General features: G+C 68.4%; 1 protein-coding gene across 1 annotated transcript in view; it reads left to right on the forward strand.

Moving 5' to 3' along the window:
* Positions 1 to 18,599, forward strand: part of CHD5 (chromodomain helicase DNA binding protein 5) — a 42,110-nt gene that overhangs the window by 21,055 nt on the left and 2,456 nt on the right. The window contains 24 exon segments of the mRNA XM_084871328.1: positions 382 to 730; positions 1,636 to 1,836; positions 2,158 to 2,295; positions 2,390 to 2,511; positions 3,118 to 3,291; positions 3,601 to 3,742; positions 4,797 to 4,928; positions 5,431 to 5,548; positions 6,487 to 6,611; positions 7,699 to 7,930; positions 8,055 to 8,165; positions 8,399 to 8,571; positions 9,411 to 9,585; positions 10,102 to 10,194; positions 10,679 to 10,767; positions 11,292 to 11,425; positions 11,697 to 11,841; positions 12,173 to 12,332; positions 14,074 to 14,153; positions 14,288 to 14,420; positions 15,155 to 15,241; positions 15,773 to 15,910; positions 16,127 to 16,250; positions 18,339 to 18,471. Coding sequence (XP_084727454.1) covers positions 382 to 730; positions 1,636 to 1,836; positions 2,158 to 2,295; positions 2,390 to 2,511; positions 3,118 to 3,291; positions 3,601 to 3,742; positions 4,797 to 4,928; positions 5,431 to 5,548; positions 6,487 to 6,611; positions 7,699 to 7,930; positions 8,055 to 8,165; positions 8,399 to 8,571; positions 9,411 to 9,585; positions 10,102 to 10,194; positions 10,679 to 10,767; positions 11,292 to 11,425; positions 11,697 to 11,841; positions 12,173 to 12,332; positions 14,074 to 14,153; positions 14,288 to 14,420; positions 15,155 to 15,241; positions 15,773 to 15,910; positions 16,127 to 16,250; positions 18,339 to 18,471 — 3,508 coding nt within the window.

Genomic DNA, 18,599 nt, shown 5'->3' on the forward strand with positions numbered 1-18,599 from the left:
CCCCTTTCCCCGGGGGGGTTCACCAGGGAGTGTCTGCCAGCACCTAGCCCTGGGGGGATAGGGCCCTGTCTGCTTTAAAAACTGCCATCCCCCAGGGGACACTGGGCCTGTGGGGTGCAGGGAAGGTGGCTGGGCCTGGCACATTGGGGACCCCATGGGGGAGGCCTTGAGCTGCGGGGTAGAGGGAGCAGGAGGGGCCGTCGGGGCCATGAGGAGTCTGGGCCAGCACCAGCGGCCGTGCCTGAAGGCCCGCTGTGTCCCAGGCCCGTGTGGGCGGGCGGAAGCAGGACCGAGCAGGCCCAGGCATGGCCACAGCCGGTGCTCAGTGGCAGGGAACCTAGCGATTGGACTGTCCGGCGGGGAGAGGTTCCGGTGCTGCAGGGGGACAGCTGGGGGGGAGAGAGGGCTCCGAGGAGGCGGCGTTCGGCTGAGGCCTGAGGGGGATGCGGGTGGCAGCAGTGAGAGGAGAGGGAGCTGGGTGCCACTGGGAGGGTGGGCTCCGGGGGCCCAGGCTTCAGGATGTCTAACTCCCCCGCAGCCCACGGTCAAGTTCGACAAGCAGCCGTGGTACATCGACTCCACGGGGGGCACGCTGCACCCCTACCAGCTGGAGGGCCTCAACTGGCTGCGCTTCTCCTGGGCCCAGGGCACCGACACCATCCTGGCCGACGAGATGGGGCTGGGCAAGACGGTGCAGACCATTGTCTTCCTCTACTCCCTGTACAAGGAGGTGCGCCGGGGCCGTGGGCGCGGCCGTGGGCAGGGGGAGAGGAGGGAGGCCGCGGGCGGGGGGCGGGGAGGGAGGCCGTGGGCGGGGGGCGGGGAGGGAGGCCGTGGGCGGCGGGGGCGGGGAGCGGGGGGCGGGGAGGGAGGCCGCGGGCGGGGGCGGGGAGGGAGGCCGCGGGCGGGGGGCGGGGAGGGAGGCCATGGGCGGGGGGAGAGGAAGGAGGCCGCGGGCGGGGGAGAGGAGGGAGGCCGCGGGCGGGGGGCGGGGAGGGAGGCCGCGGGCGGGGGGCGGGGAGGGAGGCCGTGGGCGGGGGGGCCGGGGAGGGAGGCCATGGGCGGCGGGGGCGGGGAGGGAGGCCGCGGGCGGGGGGAGAGGAGGGAGGCCGCGGGCGGGGGGCGGGGAGGGAGGCCGCGGGCGGGGGGCGGGGAGGGAGGCCGCGGGCGGGGGCGGGGAGGGAGGCCGTGGGCGGCGGGGGCGGGGAGGGAGGCCGCGGGCGGGGGGCCGGGGAGGGAGGCCGCGGGCGGGGGGCGGGGAGGGAGGCCGCGGGCGGGGCGGGGAGGGAGGCCGCGGGCGGGGGGCCGGGGAGGGAGGCCGCGGGCGGGGGGCCGGGGAGGGAGGCCGCGGGCGGGGGGCGGGGAGGGAGGCCGCGGGCGGGGGGCGGGGAGGGAGGCCATGGGCGGGGGGAGAGGAAGGAGGCCGCGGGCGGGGGGCGGGGAGGGAGGCCGTGGGCGGCGGGGGGCGGGGAGGGAGGCCGTGGGCGGGGGGCGGGGAGGGAGGCCGTGGGCGGGGGGCGGGGAGGGAGGCCGTGGGCGGCGGGGGGAGAGGAGGGAGGCCGTGGGCGGCGGGGGCAGGGAAGAGGGCGGCAGTGCCCCCTGTGGGCAGCCCCCTCACCGCACTCGCCTCCCCAGGGCCACTCCAAGGGGCCGTACCTGGTCAGCGCGCCCCTGTCCACCATCATCAACTGGGAGCGGGAGTTCGAGATGTGGGCGCCCGACTTCTACGTGGTCACCTACACGGGCGACAAGGAGAGCCGCTCGGTGATCCGCGAGAACGAGTTCTCCTTCGAGGACAGCGCCGTCCGCAGCGGGAAGAAGGTGTTCCGCATGAAGGTGAGGGTCCGCCCGGGGCCACCATCCGCCCGGAGCCCAGGGCTGCGCTCTGCGGGGCCCCTCCCCTCGGGGTGCCGCCCCTCAGGGTCTCCCATGAAGGTGAGGGTCGGTGAGGCCTCGCAGCCGGCTCTGCCCGCGGCTGATGGGGAGTGAGCGGCCCCTCTCAGCACCGCGGGCTCAGAGCGGTGGGTGCTCTGGGCCTCGGCCTGGTGGCCGTGCCTCCCGCTGGGTCCCGGGCCTCCCCGGGGCTCCGGCTCCCCCTCCTCGCTCTGTCCCTGGAGACCTCGCCTCCTTGGCACCCAAACGCGGCTCCTCCTCCAGAAAGAAGTGCAGATCAAGTTCCACGTGCTGCTCACCTCCTACGAGCTCATCACCATCGACCAGGCCATCCTGGGCTCCATCGAGTGGGCCTGCCTCGTGGTGGACGAGGCCCACCGGCTCAAGAACAACCAGTCCAAGGTAGCGGCGCCCACCCCCTGCTCCCCCTGCTGCCACCCCCACCCCTGCAGCCGCGCTGGCCAGGCGGCCGCCCGCCCTGACCCCGCTCCCGCAGTTCTTCAGGGTCCTGAACAGCTACAAGATCGACTACAAGCTGCTGCTGACGGGGACCCCGCTGCAGAACAACCTGGAGGAGCTGTTCCATCTGCTCAACTTCCTGACGCCGGAGCGCTTCAAGTGAGCGGGCCCGTGGGCGGGGCAGCGGGCGGGGTGGGCGGGGCTGTGTGAGGCGGGCGGGGCAGTGAGGCAGGTGGGCGGGGCAGCGGGTGGGCGGGGTGGGCGGGGCAGTGGGAAGAGGTATCCGTGTCTTGCACGGGGCCACTTGCTGGGCCAGGGTCTCTTGTCACTAAAATGGGAGCGTTGGCCATGCCCCCCTCAAATGACCTACATGGAGGGGCCACTGGCCCAGCACTTGGGAAAAATCCCGTTTTCCCTCGAATCTTCCCCAGACGGCCCCCGAGCCCTCTAGGGGTCCTGTTTCTGCCCCCACACCCAGGCTCATTGCTTTCCCTCCACAAAGACCGGAAGTGACCACACAGGTGGCAGATGGGCGGGAGGAGGCCGGGTGGTGATGGAGAGGAGGATGAAGGCTGAGTGCCGGTCAATGGCAGGGCCGGGGCTCCCCGACTCTCCTGGCCCGCCAGCCAGCCGGCCGCCCTGTGACCCTCCGGCAGGCGGCAGGGCCTGGCTGGCCCACTCCCTCGCCCACTCCTGGCCCCTCTGCAGAGGGCTTGGCCTGCTCCAGTCCCTGCTTCTGGCTCTCACCCCGGCTCTCTCTCGCAGCAACCTGGAGGGCTTCCTGGAGGAGTTCGCAGACATCTCCAAGGAGGACCAGATCAAGAAGCTGCACGACCTGCTGGGGCCGCACATGCTGAGGCGGCTCAAGGCCGACGTGTTCAAGAACATGCCGGCCAAGACCGAGCTCATCGTCCGCGTGGAGCTGAGCCAGATGCAGAAGTGAGTGGGGCCGGGCTGCGGGGGCCTGCCCTGGGGCCCCCGCCCTGCGGGCGGCGGGGAGGGCTCTGCAGCGGCCGAGGCCGGGCTCCCCTCCCGCATCTGAGGCTGCTTCTCCGATTTCGGAGACCGGGGTCTGGGGCTGCCTGAGTTCTGTCCCCCGGCAGCTTGCTGGGTGACTCTAGGCCTGTGTTCACCTCTCAGGGGTCCCCCTGCCTCTGTAAGGGGTGTGTGGCCCCCGGCCCCCGGCAGAGCCCTCTGGGGGGCTGGGTGGCGGTGTCAGCCCGCCTCCTCTGTGCCCCTCTGCCGCAGGAAGTACTACAAGTTCATCCTCACGCGGAACTTCGAGGCGCTGAACTCCAAGGGGGGCGGGAACCAGGTGTCGCTGCTCAACATCATGATGGACCTGAAGAAGTGCTGCAACCACCCCTACCTCTTCCCCGTGGCTGCCGTGGTAGGTGCCCGTGGCTTCCGTGGTAGGCCCATGACTGCCGTTGTAGGTGACCGTGGCTGGTGGGAGGAGCCCCGTGGCTGCTGTGGCAGGTGCCGTGGCTGCTGTGGCAGGTGCCGTGGCTGCTGTGGCAGGTGCCGTGGCTGCTGTGGCAGGTGCCCGTGGCTGGTGGCAGGCACCCGTGGCTGCTGTGGTGCTTCTTGACATTGAGGACCTGGAGGTGATGCGGGTCCTCATTGTGCCAGGAGTTTCTGAAAACCTGCCTCCTCCTGCTGCTTGGGCAGGCCCCCTCTTTCCCTTGGCCCCCCTGAGACCCATAAAGTCATGGGGAGCACTGGGTCCCCCCCCCGGTTCCCCAGGCCACGGTTCTGAGGGCTGACCTGGCTGCACTCAGTCACCATGGGGGTCGGGCAGGCCAGGGAGGGGCCCCGCTGACTGATGTACACCCTGTGGGAGACACCGGACCCAGGTCCAGCCTGTGGTCTCACAAGGCACTGGTCCTCTGGGAGCCTCAGTTTCCCTCTATGAAATGGGTATTAGCATCTACCTGGAAGGTGAGGACCAGACGAGACAGTGCCCAGAGTGCCCTCAGAGAGCCTGGCACGTCTGTTCTCAGACACAGTCGCCTTCGGCACCGCTGCTGCTGCTGCTGCTGCTCTGGTTCTGCTTCCAGCCCTCCCAGTTACCCCGCCCCGGGGAGAGGCCAGCCTGAGGCAGGGCGGCAGCGAGCTGTGGGCGGCCCTGGTGCTCTCACCCCTGCGTCAGGGCAGAGGCCTCTGGCGGACGCTCTGCCCGCGGGGGCTCAGGGCTGGCCGTGCTGGGACCCGCCCTCCAGTGACCGGATCCCCGGCCGCTCCGCTGGCGCTGGAGGGAGACGGAGGGGGCGGCGGGTCTGAGCTCGGCCTGGGCCGCGGGGCCGGTGGGCACAGGTGACCCAGGGCACCCGCTCCTGCTGAGCCCCCCTGGCCCAGGCTTGGCCTCGGCACTCCGCCCCCGGCCCTTTGGTGCAGAGCCCGAGAGGAGGGGCACCCGTGCCCACCTCCCGCTGTGTCCGCAGGAGGCGCCCGTCTTGCCCAACGGCTCCTACGACGGCAGCTCCCTGGTCAGGTCGTCGGGGAAGCTCATGCTGCTGCAGAAGATGCTGCGGAAGCTGCGGGACGAAGGGCACCGGGTGCTCATCTTCTCCCAGGTGAGCGCGGCGTCTGCCCCCACCCCCTCCCCGGCCCACCCCCGCTGCCGGCCCTCAGGGTCAGGGTCAGGGCGCTCTGCTCCCGCGGGGCTGCGTGCGGTGGCTCCTCGGTGCCCTGCGTGCCGCAGGAGCCGGGGAGAGCTCCAGGCGTGGGCACACGGGCGGTCAGGACCGTCTGCCCCTCCTGGCGGCCGGCCTTCCTGTCCAGGCTGGTGCCACAGCCCCGCCGCATCCCTGCAGCCTGGCTCCTCAGGAACACGGCCGGGTGGGGGGTCAGGAGGAGCCCGGACAGTGGTGCCCCGGGCCCCCTCCAGCTCCCCCTGCAGTCCCCCTGTGGAGGCACGGGGGCGGGGAGGCGGGGCTGCGGGCCTCGGGCCTGTGCCTCCCCCGTGCACCTGTCATACCCCCGCTCTGTGCTGGGCACTGGGGGGGGGGTCCCCGTCCTCAGACAGTCAGGTCCCTGTGGGAACCGGATGGCGTGTGCCCACACCTGCCCCCACAGATGACGAAGATGCTGGACCTCCTGGAGGACTTCCTGGAGTACGAGGGCTACAAGTACGAGCGCATCGACGGCGGCATCACCGGCGGGCTCCGGCAGGAGGCCATCGACAGATTCAACGGTACCCCCCGCCCCCCGCCCCCGGTTCTCGGCGGAGCCTGAGAGCAGGCCATCCCTTAGCAGGAGTCCTCACGGCCGCCCCCGGGTTTGATGCTAAAAGGAGTTCATCCATGGACCCTCCTGGGGCCGCCAGGTGTGGGTGCCCGGTGGGTACCCCCGCTCAGCACTGCGGGCAGATGAGGATGAAGGCGGAGGGGGTGGAAGTGACACCTTTGTGATGCAGGGGAGCTGGTGCCCGGGGCTGGCTGCCCTGTGGGCTCTGACATCTCCCAAGGCCGCCCGTCAGTTCCCTGCCGTGCGGGGCAGGCCGAGCGTGTGTGCCCATGGCTGCTCCCCGGGGGACCGAGGGTGGGGCCGGCCACGCGCCCACACCTGTCTGCCCTGCCCCTGGCCCGGGAGGAGCGTGAGGGGGAGGTCAGTGTGCGCTTGGAGTGAGGGCAGTGGCGTGGGCAGTGCCAGCTGAGCCAGGGCGCCCAGGGGCAGGTCTGCGGCGGGCAGCCATGGACTCTGTCTCCTGGGCCCGTGGCTGTGTGCCGGCATCCACGCTCAGGACAGGGCAGGGCCCCGCTGCCCGAACACCCCAAGCCGCCACGCCTGTGCCCACTCGTGTCAGACGGGCCCTGGCCACCTGAGGTGGTGGGTGGGGAGGCACCGGGCGGCCCGGGACCTGTTTGCAGCCCCTGTGGGTGCTCTGTCTGTCCTGGTCACTGGGCGGCCCGGGCTCTGGGGCCCTCACGGCATCATGGGCTGGGACCCCCGAGGGCCCGGGCGCTGCCCGCACCGGCTGGCTGCCTGCCGCTCGGCCTTGGCTTGTCTGGGCATTAAGCCGGCTCCCTCCTCGTCCTGGCTCCTCCTGGCAGTCAGGGCTCAGCTCAGGCGGCTTCTCATTCCCCACCCCGTCCCCGCCCGCACTCACTGCCCGGCACCCCCTCTCCTCAGCGCCGGGCGCCCAGCAGTTCTGCTTCCTCCTGTCCACGCGGGCGGGCGGCCTGGGCATCAACCTGGCCACGGCGGACACGGTCATCATCTACGACTCGGACTGGAACCCGCACAACGACATCCAGGTCGGTGCCCTGACCCGGGTTATGTGGGCCCTCCCCCCCTCAGGGTCTCAGCCCCCCTTCCTCCCCCGGGAATCTCAGCCCCAGAGGGCCTGGGGAGGGGAAGGGAGGGAGAGGAGGGGAGGGAGGCTCTGCCCCCCCCCCCCCAGCTCCTCACTGGGCACAGGGAGAGACAGGCCCAGAGCGGGAGGGACGCCCAGCAGTCTGTCCACCCTCTGAGGCCACAGAACAGGCAGGATGGGGTGTCAGTCCTGAGACCAAAGGGGCCAGTTTGGGAGGGACAGGAGCACAGAGTGGGGGGGCGGGGGCGGCGGGAAGGCCTGCTGGGGGCTGGGGGGGCGAAGAGATGGAGAGGGGGCAAGTGAAGCAGGTGAGAAAGAATGGGGAGGCTGGGAGGTAGGAGCCCTGGCCACTCCGTGTAGGGCAGGGACACACACGCTCACACACTCACACGCACACACACATATGCTCACACACATGCACGCACACACACACACACGCTCACACATACGCACGTACACACACCTGCTCACACGCACACACACTCACGCACACACACACATGCACACACACACTGGACACTACGCTCTAGGGGCACACATAGGCTGTGTCTCACGCCTGTGTGCACCTGCGCAGTCACCAGGAAGAGGCAATGGCAGTGGGTGCCTGGTGCCGGGCGGGGCACAGAGCCTCGGCTCCGATTGCTGGGCAGCTCCGGCCTCGCTGCCCTCACGGGGTGGCTGCGTCTCCAGCGGTCCCCACTGACTCCCTCCTGGGAGGCGCAGCCCCCACCCCTGGAGTCCCATCAGCCCTTGTGGCTTCTTTGCATCTAGCACACTGGCCACCTGCCCCTCACACGCACCCTGCACACTCACACACACGCCCGTTCCCCTGCACGGGCCCTGGGACTACGTGAGGCTAGACATGGAGCGTGCACAGCGACCTTGGCACATGCATGTCTCCACGCAAAGCCCCATGGCATGCCCACCCCTCGTGGTGCCTGGCCTGGCCCCAGCCCCCAGTGGAGCCCAGCCCCCGGCGGAGCCCCAGCCCTGGGCGGAGCCGGGCGCTGAGTGCGGGTCGCCCCCAGGCCTTCAGCCGCGCGCACCGCATCGGGCAGAACAAGAAGGTGATGATCTACCGCTTCGTGACGCGGGCCTCGGTGGAGGAGCGCATCACGCAGGTGGCCAAGCGCAAGATGATGCTCACGCACCTGGTGGTGCGGCCCGGCCTGGGCTCCAAGTCCGGCTCCATGACCAAGCAGGAGCTGGACGACATCCTCAAGTTCGGCACCGAGGAGCTCTTCAAGGATGACGTGGAGGGTGCGTGCCGGCCCGGGGGGCAGCCCCAGCCTCACCCCTGCCCCCTCCTGTCTCCCGGCCGGCGAGGGGCCCAGCGGGTCTCTGGGCGCCGTGCGCAGGCTGCAGCCCTCCGCTCTGCCCGCAGGCATGATGACTCAGGGCCAGAGGCCCGTCACCCCCATCCCCGACGTCCCGACCTCCAAGGGGGGCGCCCTGGCCGCCGGCGCCAAGAAGAAGCACGGCAGCACCCCGCCAGGTAGCCCCCCCCCGCCCCCCCGCCCCCAGCTGCTCCTGCGCCTGCAGAGGCCTGCCCTGCACCAGGCTTCCCCGGGGCGTTTGCCATGCCCCTGCCCCCCTTTGAGTGCCCGTGACTGCCGTGGCGGGCAGTGGGGCCTGGCGGGGGTTTGCTCTCTGGTCCCCGTTTCCCGCTGCGGCCCCTGCGGGGGACCCGGGCACCCCGTCTGTCCCCCGACCGCGCCGCCTCCCCAGGGGACAACAAGGACGTGGAGGACAGCAGCGTGATCCACTACGACGACGCGGCCATCTCCAAGCTGCTGGACCGCAACCAGGACGCCACGGACGACACGGAGCTGCAGAACATGAACGAGTACCTGAGCTCCTTCAAGGTGGCGCAGTACGTGGTGCGCGAGGAGGACGGCGCGGTAGGTCCTGCCGAGGCCCGGGCCGCATCCCGGCCCCCCTCCTCCACACCCCTTCCCACACCCCTCCCATTCCCCTCCCCGCCCCACCCCTGCCCCGCCTCCTCCGCACCCCTTCCCACACCCCTCCCATTCCCCGCCCCGCCCCTGCCCCGCCTCCTCCGCCCCCTCCGCTCCCCCTCCCGCCCCCCTCCCGCTACCCCTCAGGGCCGGCATCCGGCCTCCCCCCCACACTCCTTCAAGGGCATGGTGCCACACCTGTCCCCCCAGCAAACCCCTTACCCCAAAGGCCAGCTCCTGGGTCTCCCCCCTCGGCCCCAGCACCCTCCACCCAGGCTGTGGTGCTGGTTGTCCTCCGCAGCCGGTTCCCCTTAGAAACAGGGAGCCCCTGGAAGGCAGGCTGGGGCTCATTCCACTCGGCACACGGCCCGGAAACCCCTGGGGAGTGAATGGGCGGATGGACGGAGGGATGGTGGTGACAGACAGGGCAGGAGGCTGGGCTGATCAGGGAAGGCTTCCTGGAGGAGGCAGACTTTTCAATTCATTCTTGAGCCTTAAATGAGAGGTGTAGTGGAGGCCCCTTCCCTGGCCCCATTCCCCTGCAGCTGTGTCTGCTGGCCCTGCCCTCCCTGGACCCTGTCCCCCCACCTCCTCTGTGTCTGCTGGCCCTGCCCCTCCCCTCCCTGTACCCTGTATCCCCCACCTCCGGCTGTGTCTGCTGGCCTGCCCTCCCCGGACCCTGTCCCCTCACCTCCGCTGTGTCTGCTGGCCCTGCCCTCCCTGGACCCTGTCCCCCCACCTCCGCTGTGTCCGCGGCCCCGCCTCACGCCTGCTGTGTCCAGGAGGAGGTGGAGCGGGAGATCATCAAGCAGGAGGAGAACGTGGACCCCGACTACTGGGAGAAGCTGCTCCGGCACCACTACGAGCAGCAGCAGGAGGACCTGGCCCGCAACCTGGGCAAGGGCAAGCGCATCCGCAAGCAGGTCAACTACAACGACACGTCCCAGGAGGACCAGGGTGCGTGCCGGCCCGGAGGGCGGGGCCGGGGAGAGGGCCCCGGCGGCAGGACAGGGCGGGGCCCGGGGAGAGGGCCTGGGCGGGCAGGACAGGGCGGGGCCCGGGGAGAGGGCCTCGGCGGGCAAGACAGAGCGGGGCCCGGGGCAGCGGGCTTTGGCGGGCAGGACAGAGTGGTTGATCCTGAGTGGGAGGCGAAGGGGAGGGCTCCCTGGAGAAGGGGGATCGTGGGAAAGTGTGGGCCGCTGGGTGTCAGGGGAAACCGGATGTGTGGTGATCCGGTGACTTCACTGCCAGTGGTGTGACCTGGGGTGAGCCTCAGCTTCCCCATCCGTGAAATGGGCGGGGAGTGGTTTGACCCGTGGGAACGGTGTTGGCTGCTGATATGAGGAGGCAAGCGCACAGGCAGGCGGTTTTCGGGGACACTTACTGGGCTGGGGGTTAGGGCCTCGGCGTGGCCTCGAGGCTGAGGGCTGGGGGTTGCTGGCACCGCTCACCCTGTGCCCCTGCCGGCCCCAGAGTGGCAGGACGAGCTCTCGGACAACCAGTCTGAGTACTCCATCGGCTCCGAGGACGAGGACGAGGACTTCGAGGAAAGGCCCGAGGGGCAGAGTGAGTCTCGGGCTGGGCTGGGGCTGGGGCTGGGGCTGGGCTAAGGCTGGGGCTGGGGCTGGGGCTGGGCTGGGGCTGGTCTGGGGCTGGGGCTGGGGCGGGGCTGCGGTGGGCGCTGGGGCTGCGGTGGGCGCTGGCGGCCAGCCTGGGGTGGGCTGGGGGCTGGGGCTGGGGCTGGGGCTGGGCTGGGGCTGGGGCTGGGCTGAGGCTGCGGTGGGCGCTGGCGGCCAGCCTGGGGCGGGCTGGGGGCTGGGGCTGGGGCTGGGGCGGGGCTGGGGCTGGGGCTGGGACTGGGCTGGGGCTGGGGCTGGGCTGGGGCTGCGGTGGGCGCTGGCGGCCAGCCTGGGGTGGGCTGGGGCGTCGGGACAGGCTTGGGAGCAGCTTCGGGGTTGTCCCGAGGGGTCCCCGTTCTGGGCGAGTTGGCGGAGAGGGGGGTGCCCCGTTGCTCTGGGCCCGCTGACAGGTGGGGGGGGCTGCTCCCCAGGTGGCCGGCGACAGTCCCGGAGGCAGCTGAAGAGCGACCGGGACAAGCCGCTACCACCCCTCCTGGCCCGCGTGGGCGGCAACATTGAGGTGGGGCCTGGCCCCCTCCCCATGCCCAGCCCCCCCTCATGCCCAGTTCCCCCATGCCCCCAAGCCCAGCCCCCTCATGCCCAGCCTCCCCATGCCCAGCCCACTCAAGCCCAGCCCCCCATGCCAGCTTCCCCCATGTCCAGCACCCTCCCCATGCCCAGTTCCCCTTGCCTCATTTATCTTGTCCCCTCTTGGAACAAAAAGCTCACCCTTGCTGCCCATGCGCCCCCCTCCCCCCGGGGGTGGAGTCCAGTTAGGAGGTGAGGGTCTGGGGTCTGTGCAGGGTCCCAGCAAGTGGAGGTGGGGCTGGGATGGACCCTGGGTCTAGGCCTGCCCTCTCTGTTTCCTTCCCCTTCCCTCCTAACTGCCCCTCTTCCTGCCCGCCTCCCTGCCCGCCTCCCTGCCCCCTCTCTGCTCCCTCTCCCTGCCCCTCTCCCTGCCCGCCTCCCTGCCCCCTCTCTGCTCCCTCTCCCTGCCCCTCTCCCTGCCCGCCTCCCTGCCCCCTCTCTGCTCCCGCCCGGCAGGTGCTGGGCTTCAACGCGCGCCAGCGGAAGGCCTTCCTGAACGCCATCATGCGCTGGGGCATGCCGCCCCAGGACGCCTTCAACTCGCACTGGCTGGTGCGGGACCTGCGGGGCAAGGGCGAGAAGGAGTTCAGGTAACGGGGAGGGCCAGCCCGCGGGCGGCCAGCACCCGGCGGCTCTGCTCCCGCCAGGCTCGGGCCTGGGGCTCACTGCCCTCCGGGGAGTGTGTGTGTGTGTGTGTGTGTGTGTGTGGTGGTGGTGGTGGGGGGCGGCCTCCAGGCTGGGCCGGGTGGGGCTGTCCTGGAGGTTCCCCTGAGCGGGCCTGGTGGGGGGGGGCGGCCAGGCGGGCTCCCGGGGGTCCTGCCAGCCCCCCACTCCCTGAGCCCAGTCCCCCCCCTCCCCCAGAGCCTACGTGTCCCTCTTCATGCGGCACCTGTGTGAGCCGGGGGCCGACGGCGCCGAGACCTTCGCGGACGGCGTGCCCCGCGAGGGCCTGTCCAGGCAGCACGTGCTCACGCGCATCGGCGTCATGTCGCTGGTGAGGAAGAAGGTGGGTGCGCCAGCCCCAGGCCCTCCGGGGCTGCCCGGGGCCCTGGCATGCTCCGTGGGCAGAGGGCACGTGCCTGGCTCTCACAGCTGCCCAGCGTCTGAGCCAGGCCCAGAATGCCTCTCTGGGGGTGGTTTGGGGGTGCTGGAGGCCAGGATGGCAGGTCAAAGGGCAGAGGACCAGGGAGATTGGGGTTGGCCTGGGGCTTGGCCAACCTGGGGCAGAGGCGGCATCCTCCCTGAGCCTGGGCCACCCCCAGTCGCACCGGCAGCTCTGCAGCCCTTACGTCTGAGGTGTGAACACTGCCCCTTCCGCCCCCCTCCCCCTGACCCAGGTCCAGGAGTTTGAGCTCGTCAACGGGCGGTACAGCACCCCGGACCTGGTTCCCGAGGGCCCCGAGGGCAAGAAGCTGGGCGAGGCCGTCTCCTCGGATCCCAACACACCCGTGCCCGCCAGCCCCGCGCACCTGCTGCCCGCCCCGCTGGGCCTGCCAGGTCTGAGCCCCTGCAGGGGGAGGGCGCCTGGGCCCCGGAGGCCCCGAGTCCGCTGCTCGCCCGCCCAGGGCGCCTCCCTCCCTCCCCGGAAGCGTCTGTCTGCGGAGGAATTGCTCCCCCGAGAGTTCCCTGTTCGCGGCAGCGCGGAGGCGTGACTCAGTCACAACATTGATTCCTCAGAGGCGTGCGAGGCAGGGGTTTCCGGGATCTTCACGGCGACGCGCGCCTTCACCTGTCTGATTCTCGAACATCTTGTCACCCCCCTGAACACGCCCGCACCCATGAGCAGTCACCCCCATTCCTCCCCGTGTCCCAGCCCCGCAGCCACAAATCTGCTCTCGGTGCCGGTGGGTCTGTCTGTCCCAGGCGTTCCTTGTATGTGAATCACATGTGTGGCCTGTTAACCCGGCTGCCCTCATGTTTCCAAAGGCCCATCCATGGGGGGGGTGTGCCCGTACCTCATTCCTTTTTTAAAAAAATATATATTTTTTACTGATTTCAGAGAGGAAGGGAGAGGGAAAGAGAGAAACGTCCATGATGAGAGAGAATCATGGACTGGCTGCCTCCTGCCTATTGGGGATCGACCGCAATACCTGGGCCTGTGCCCTGACCGGGAACGGAACCTTGACCTCCTGGTTCCTAGATGGATGCTCAGCCCCTGACCCCGCCTTATGTCTGAATCACGTTCCCTTCGCCTGCCGGGGAAGCGGGAAGAGAAGGGGGTCTGGGCTGTTCTCTCTGGCCGCTGTGAACAGCGCTCCCATCCTCCGTGGGCAGGGCCCACTCCTCTCGGGTGCAGGGGCCTGGGAGCGGGGCCTGGGGGGACCTTTGAGGAGCTGCCCCACTGCTCACAGTGGCCACGTCACGTTGCGGTCTCGCCAGCAGCGTTTGAGGGCCATCCCTCCCGTTTTGCCGGCGTTGGTGGCCGGCCGTTTGCAGAAGGCCGGCGGTGGTGGGAGCGGTGTGGCCTGGCCCTGCCCGGGAGACAGCGTCTCGGTGCGGGGGCTTTGGTGCGGCCTCTTCGGCAAAGGTCCTCGCAGGCGCTTTGCCTGTCTCCGAGGGTCCTCTCTGTCCGAGCGCCTTTTTGTTGTGACCCGGGATCCATTTGGGCAAAACGCCTTCTCTCCTTGGACTCTCTGCCGGGCAGCCCTCAGGGGTCGCCCCAGGTGGGAGGCGGGGCCCCCGGGGGGGGGTGCCCGGAGGACACCCTGTTTCGGGGCGCCGTGTGCCCCTGGAGGCGGCCACTCGGGGGTGTGGGCCCGGCTCTGGCTGCCCTTCGGCACGTCGCTCACTCGCCCGAGCTGTGGGCTGGCGTGGGCATGCCGCTTCCCACGAGTCCCTGCCACTCGGCGGCGTGCTGGGCAGGTGGCGTGGAGGAGGCCACGGCAATGCCAGCCTGCGCATCGGGCCGCCTCGGACGCTGGCTCCCAGTCCCGGCCTCCACCCCTCACTCCCCTGCTTCTCGATGGGCACCCCCTCCCCAGGGGTTACACCTGTCTCCTCCCCCCGCCCCCCCCCCCACCAGGGGTTACAGCCGGCCTCCGCCCGGCTTTGGCCTCACGGGGCCCGGTCCTCGGAGGGCCCCTGCGCTGCAGGCCTGGCCTGGGCTCTCGGCCACCTGGGTCCTTCTCCTGGACGCGTCTGGTCCAGGGGCGCCTCCTGGTGGCCAGGCCCTGCCTCTCGTCTGGCCTCCCTGCCCCGCCCGAGCCCACCTGTCTCCCCCCTCCCCCTCCCCCTGCAGACAAGGTGGAGGCCCCGCTGGGCTACCTGGACGAGAAGGAGCTGGGGGCGCAGAAGCCGAAGAAGCCTCCGGAAGTCCAGGTGTGGGCCTGGCCCAGAACTCAGGGCTCCTGTTTGGGTTGGAGGAGCAGGCTGGGAGTCAAGCCTGCTTGACTTGGTCCGAGCCCAGGCCTGCTGCTTGCCTTCCCTCCTCTGAGCCTCCCCTGCCTCCCCAGGCCCTGCCCGCGGCCCCGGACAGAGCGGAGGCAGAGGACAGGCAGGAGAGCGCAGACGGCAAGGAGAGGGCCCGGGAGGAGCGGCCGGAGGAGGCGGAGAAGGCCCAGCCCTCCCCGGAGCAGCTGTCCAAAGGTGAGGTGCGGGCTTTCCCAGGCACCCCCAGCCAGGCACCCCCCAGCCAGGCACCCCCCAGCCAGCACCCCTCAGCCAGGCACCCCCCCAGCCAGCACCCCCAGCCAGCCCCCCCTCCCCCCCCCAGCTAGACACCCTCCAGCGTTGTCTCCCACCTCCACGCCCGGGTGAGAGAGGCGGCTGCTGGCTTCCCTCCTCCTCCCCCAGCCACGAGGAGGGCTGTGCTCCCTCTGTCCCAGCACCTGGATCCCAGGGGGGAGCCAGGACTCAGTCTCTCCTCCGGGCTTGCACTTCTCAGAGTTTGGGGTTCGCGGGTGTGATTTCAAACTCAGTTTGCCTGGCGGCGTGAACACCTGTGTCTGTGTGGCCCTGCTTCTGTCGGCTTTCTGCCCCGAGGTGGCCAGATCTGGCCAGCGCTCTGTGTGCTTAAAAGGAACATGTCCTTCATGTGTGATTGCGGGTGTGAGGCTCTGGTTCCATAGGCTTATCATGTTTTTAACACGTTAATATCCTTCCTCATGGTTGGTTGGCTGTGATCAGAGCTCGGGGCGCTGTGGTCATGGTTGTGGGAGGATTTCCAGACTGTGCCTTTAGGGGTTTGGGGGTGCTGCTGGGATGGGGTGCGAGGGAAGAGGCGTGCTGATGGGGTGTTTTCCTGGAGGCACCTGGCTCTGTGCACGGCTCAGGGGAGCCGCCCCCCGGCCCCCCACCCGTGAGCACCGTTTGTCTTGCAGAAGTGCTTCCCGAGAAAGAGAAAGTTCTGGACAAGCTGGAGCTGAGCCTGATGCACAGCAGAGGGGACGGCGGCGACCTGAGGCCAGGTGCGGGCTCCTGCACACGGTGCTGACCCGCGTCCTGTGGTCTCTCGAGGGCGCAGTCCGGACCCTGTTGGGGCTTCGCAGCCTCCTGGGCACCGTCCCCTTGGCTCTGGGTGCTGGTGGGGGTTGATGGGTGGGAACTGACCTGCCCGCCCCACAGGGGACAGGTCCCTGCTCTCTCCTGACCTGCCTGTGGCCCCAGCACCATCGGGAGGAAGAAGAGCTGGCCATGAGTTTGGCCTGGAGCATGTGGGGCTCAGCCAAAAGCCTGTGTACCTCTGGGTACTGGAATGTTCCAGAACAGGTGTCCTCTGATCTGACACTTCTCAGTGCCCACCCGTTCCCAGGGGGTCCTGATGTGGTGGGGAAGGGGCGCCGGGGCGGGAGCCAGCCCCGCGTGCTTGTGTGTTTAAACCCTCTGAGCCCCTGGAGGACGGGAGAGGGGTCCCCTAGCCTTTGGGTCCCAGCACTCGGCAGAGAAGCCCCTGGGCAGGGCCCTTTGGGGATAAACAAACATGGTCTGTCCTCCCATAGAGGACACCAAAGTCGAGGAGAAGGAGCCCTTGGAAGCCCAGCAAAATGGTGACAAAGAGGAGGACGAAGAGGGGAAGAAGGAAGACAAGAACGGAAAGTTCAAGTTCATGTTCAACATTGCAGACGGGGGCTTCACAGGTATTGGGGTGGGTGGTGGGCAGAGCTGGGGGGTGAGTGTCCCAGCCTTCCTCACTGCGTGGGTCCTGGGTGTTTTATACTAATGTGTGAGTGGCTGAGGAGAGTGCATTTCCTAGCAGCACTGAGCCCCTCGGGTGGGAGACGGGAGGCAGCGGGGAGGCTCTCCGGGCCTCCTCTGTGCGGGGCGGTCCTCACTCTGCCCTCCCTGGCTCCCAGAGCTCCACACGCTGTGGCAGAACGAGGAGCGCGCCGCCGTGGCCTCGGCCGCCGTGTCCGCAGGGAACGTCTACGACATCTGGCACCGACGCCATGACTACTGGCTGCTGGCCGGCATCGTGACGTATCCTTGCCACGCCGGGCTGCGCTGGACTTGGCCTGCTCCGCCGTGGACCTCGGGGAGGGACACGGAGTGTGCGGGGTGAGGAGGGAGGAGCCAGGGCCCCTTTCCTGGTAATGATGGTGGAGATGGTGGTGATGGTGATGGTGGTGATGGTGACGGTGGTGGTGGTGGTGATGGTGATGATGGTGATGATGGTGATAGATGGTGATGATTGTGGTGGTGGTGATGGTGATGGTGATGATGGTGATGGTGATGATGGTGGAGATGGTGGTGATGGTGATGATGGTGATGGTGACGGTGGTGGTGATGGTGGTGGTGGTGGTGGTGGTGGTGATGGTGGTGATGGTGATGGTGATGATGGTCGTGGTGGTGGTGACGATGGTGATGATGATGGTGGTGATGGTGATAGATGATGATGATCGTGGTGGTGGTGACGATGACGATGATGGTGGTGACGATGACGATGATGGTGATGGTGGTGATGACGATGATGATGGTGATGATGATGATGATGGTGATGATGATGATGATGATGATGGTGGTAATGATGATGGTGGTGGTTATGGTGACCCTAATAGCAGCAGCTCATCCCTTTACCCTCAATACTCACTCCATCCTCACAGCAGCTTTCCATGCGGGACACTACATGATCCCTTATACAGAGGAGGAAACGGGTGCTCAGAGAGGCCAAGCGACTTTCCCAGAGATCCTCAGCTAAGCAGTCACAGCCCACCCACCCGACTCCATAGCAAAGTGGTCCTAATGCCTCTGGTCACAGACCTCCCCTCCCCCAGCAATGACCCTGAAGGCCGCTTCCCTCTCAGTCCCATCTCTGTTGCTCACCGATCATGTGCCAGGCATGGAGGATGCAGCCCCAGCCCCCGCCTGCCTGGAGCCGGCATCGTACTGAGGGGAGATGGTGAACACCAGGAGCTAGCCAAGTGGGGGTCATGGAACCTGACAGCAAGGAGGGGCACAGGGGGCTTTGGGGTGGGCTTGCATTTCCATTGGTGATGAGAGAAGGTGACATTTGAGCACAGACCTCCCGGAGGCCAGAGGAGCCCCCAGCACAGCTGGCCTTCCTGTCAGCCTCGCGTGGCGAGAGGAGCGCGTTGTGGGCAGGAGCCGGCCGACGGGCCCTGCAAGGAGTGCAGAGGGAACATCACGGGTTGTGCTGGGCGACCACTCGACTCTGCCCTGGCAGCGGAGTAGCCACAGACAGCTCGTCACCAGCGAGTGTGGCCATGTTCCAATAAAACTTTATTTACAAAGCGAGGCTGTAGGCCATCGCCTACTGGTCCCTGCCGTGGAGGCTGAGGTGTCGGAGCCAGGCTGCCTGAGGTCAGGTCCTGACTCCGCCCCTCACAGCGGGGACCGTGGGCACAATAACTGTCCCTGGTCCCACAGCACACCTCAGGGGGGCGCCTCCTGCTGCTCCCCAGTTCGGGGGCAGCCACCATCCCTGCCCCGCCCCCATTGGAAACTACATCCCCCCATCTTCCCTGGTGTCTGTGTCTGTGTTCAGATCTCCTTTTATAAGGACACGTGCTCACCCTAACTCCGTATGACCTTTTGTTTTAAAAAAAATATTTTTATTGATTTCAGAGAGGAAGGGAGAAGGAGAGGGAGAAACATCCATGATGAGAGAGAATTTATTGATTGGCTTTCTCCTGCACACCTGGACATGTTCTGGGTTGCATGTGCCCTGACCGGGAATTGAACCGTGACCTCCTGGGTCATACGTTAACATTCAGCCACTGAGCCATGCCGGTCAGGCAGTGTGAACCCCTTAACTGAGTTCACCTGCAAAGACCCTGTCTCCACATGAGGGCAGGCCCGGGTGCTGGGTTAGAACGTGTCTCCCCGCCCCCACCCGGGCTGTCGGGGCGCAGCCCTCAGAGCCTCCGTGTCTGTGCCCGGCGGGTACCTGCCAGTGTCCGTCACTGTCACGTCATCGCCGTCAGCACGCTCTCCTGCAGCCCAGGTCATGACTTGCCCGAGAGAATGCAGTCAGGACTCTGCCCCCACCCCCACCTCCACCCGCCCCGGTGCCATCGTGGCCCGGTTTGTCCTTAACGGTGCCACCAGGCACGGCTACGCCCGCTGGCAGGACATCCAGAACGACCCGAGATACATGATCCTCAACGAGCCCTTCAAGTCGGAGATCCACAAGGGCAACTACCTGGAGATGAAGAACAAGTTCCTGGCCCGCAGGTTCAAGGTCAGAGGTCACAGGGGCCGGGGCCGCGGGAGGGCAGGTGAAGGGGTGGGCAAGCAGCAACCCCCTTCCCCACATATCCGATGTGGACCAGGCCGTGCACAGGGGGGAGTCCCTTAGTCATCAGCTCC

The sequence above is a fragment of the Pipistrellus hanaki genome (genome assembly GCF_964339955.1).
Source record: "Pipistrellus hanaki genome assembly, chromosome: 2".
Classification (NCBI taxonomy): domain Eukaryota; kingdom Metazoa; phylum Chordata; class Mammalia; order Chiroptera; family Vespertilionidae; genus Pipistrellus; species Pipistrellus hanaki.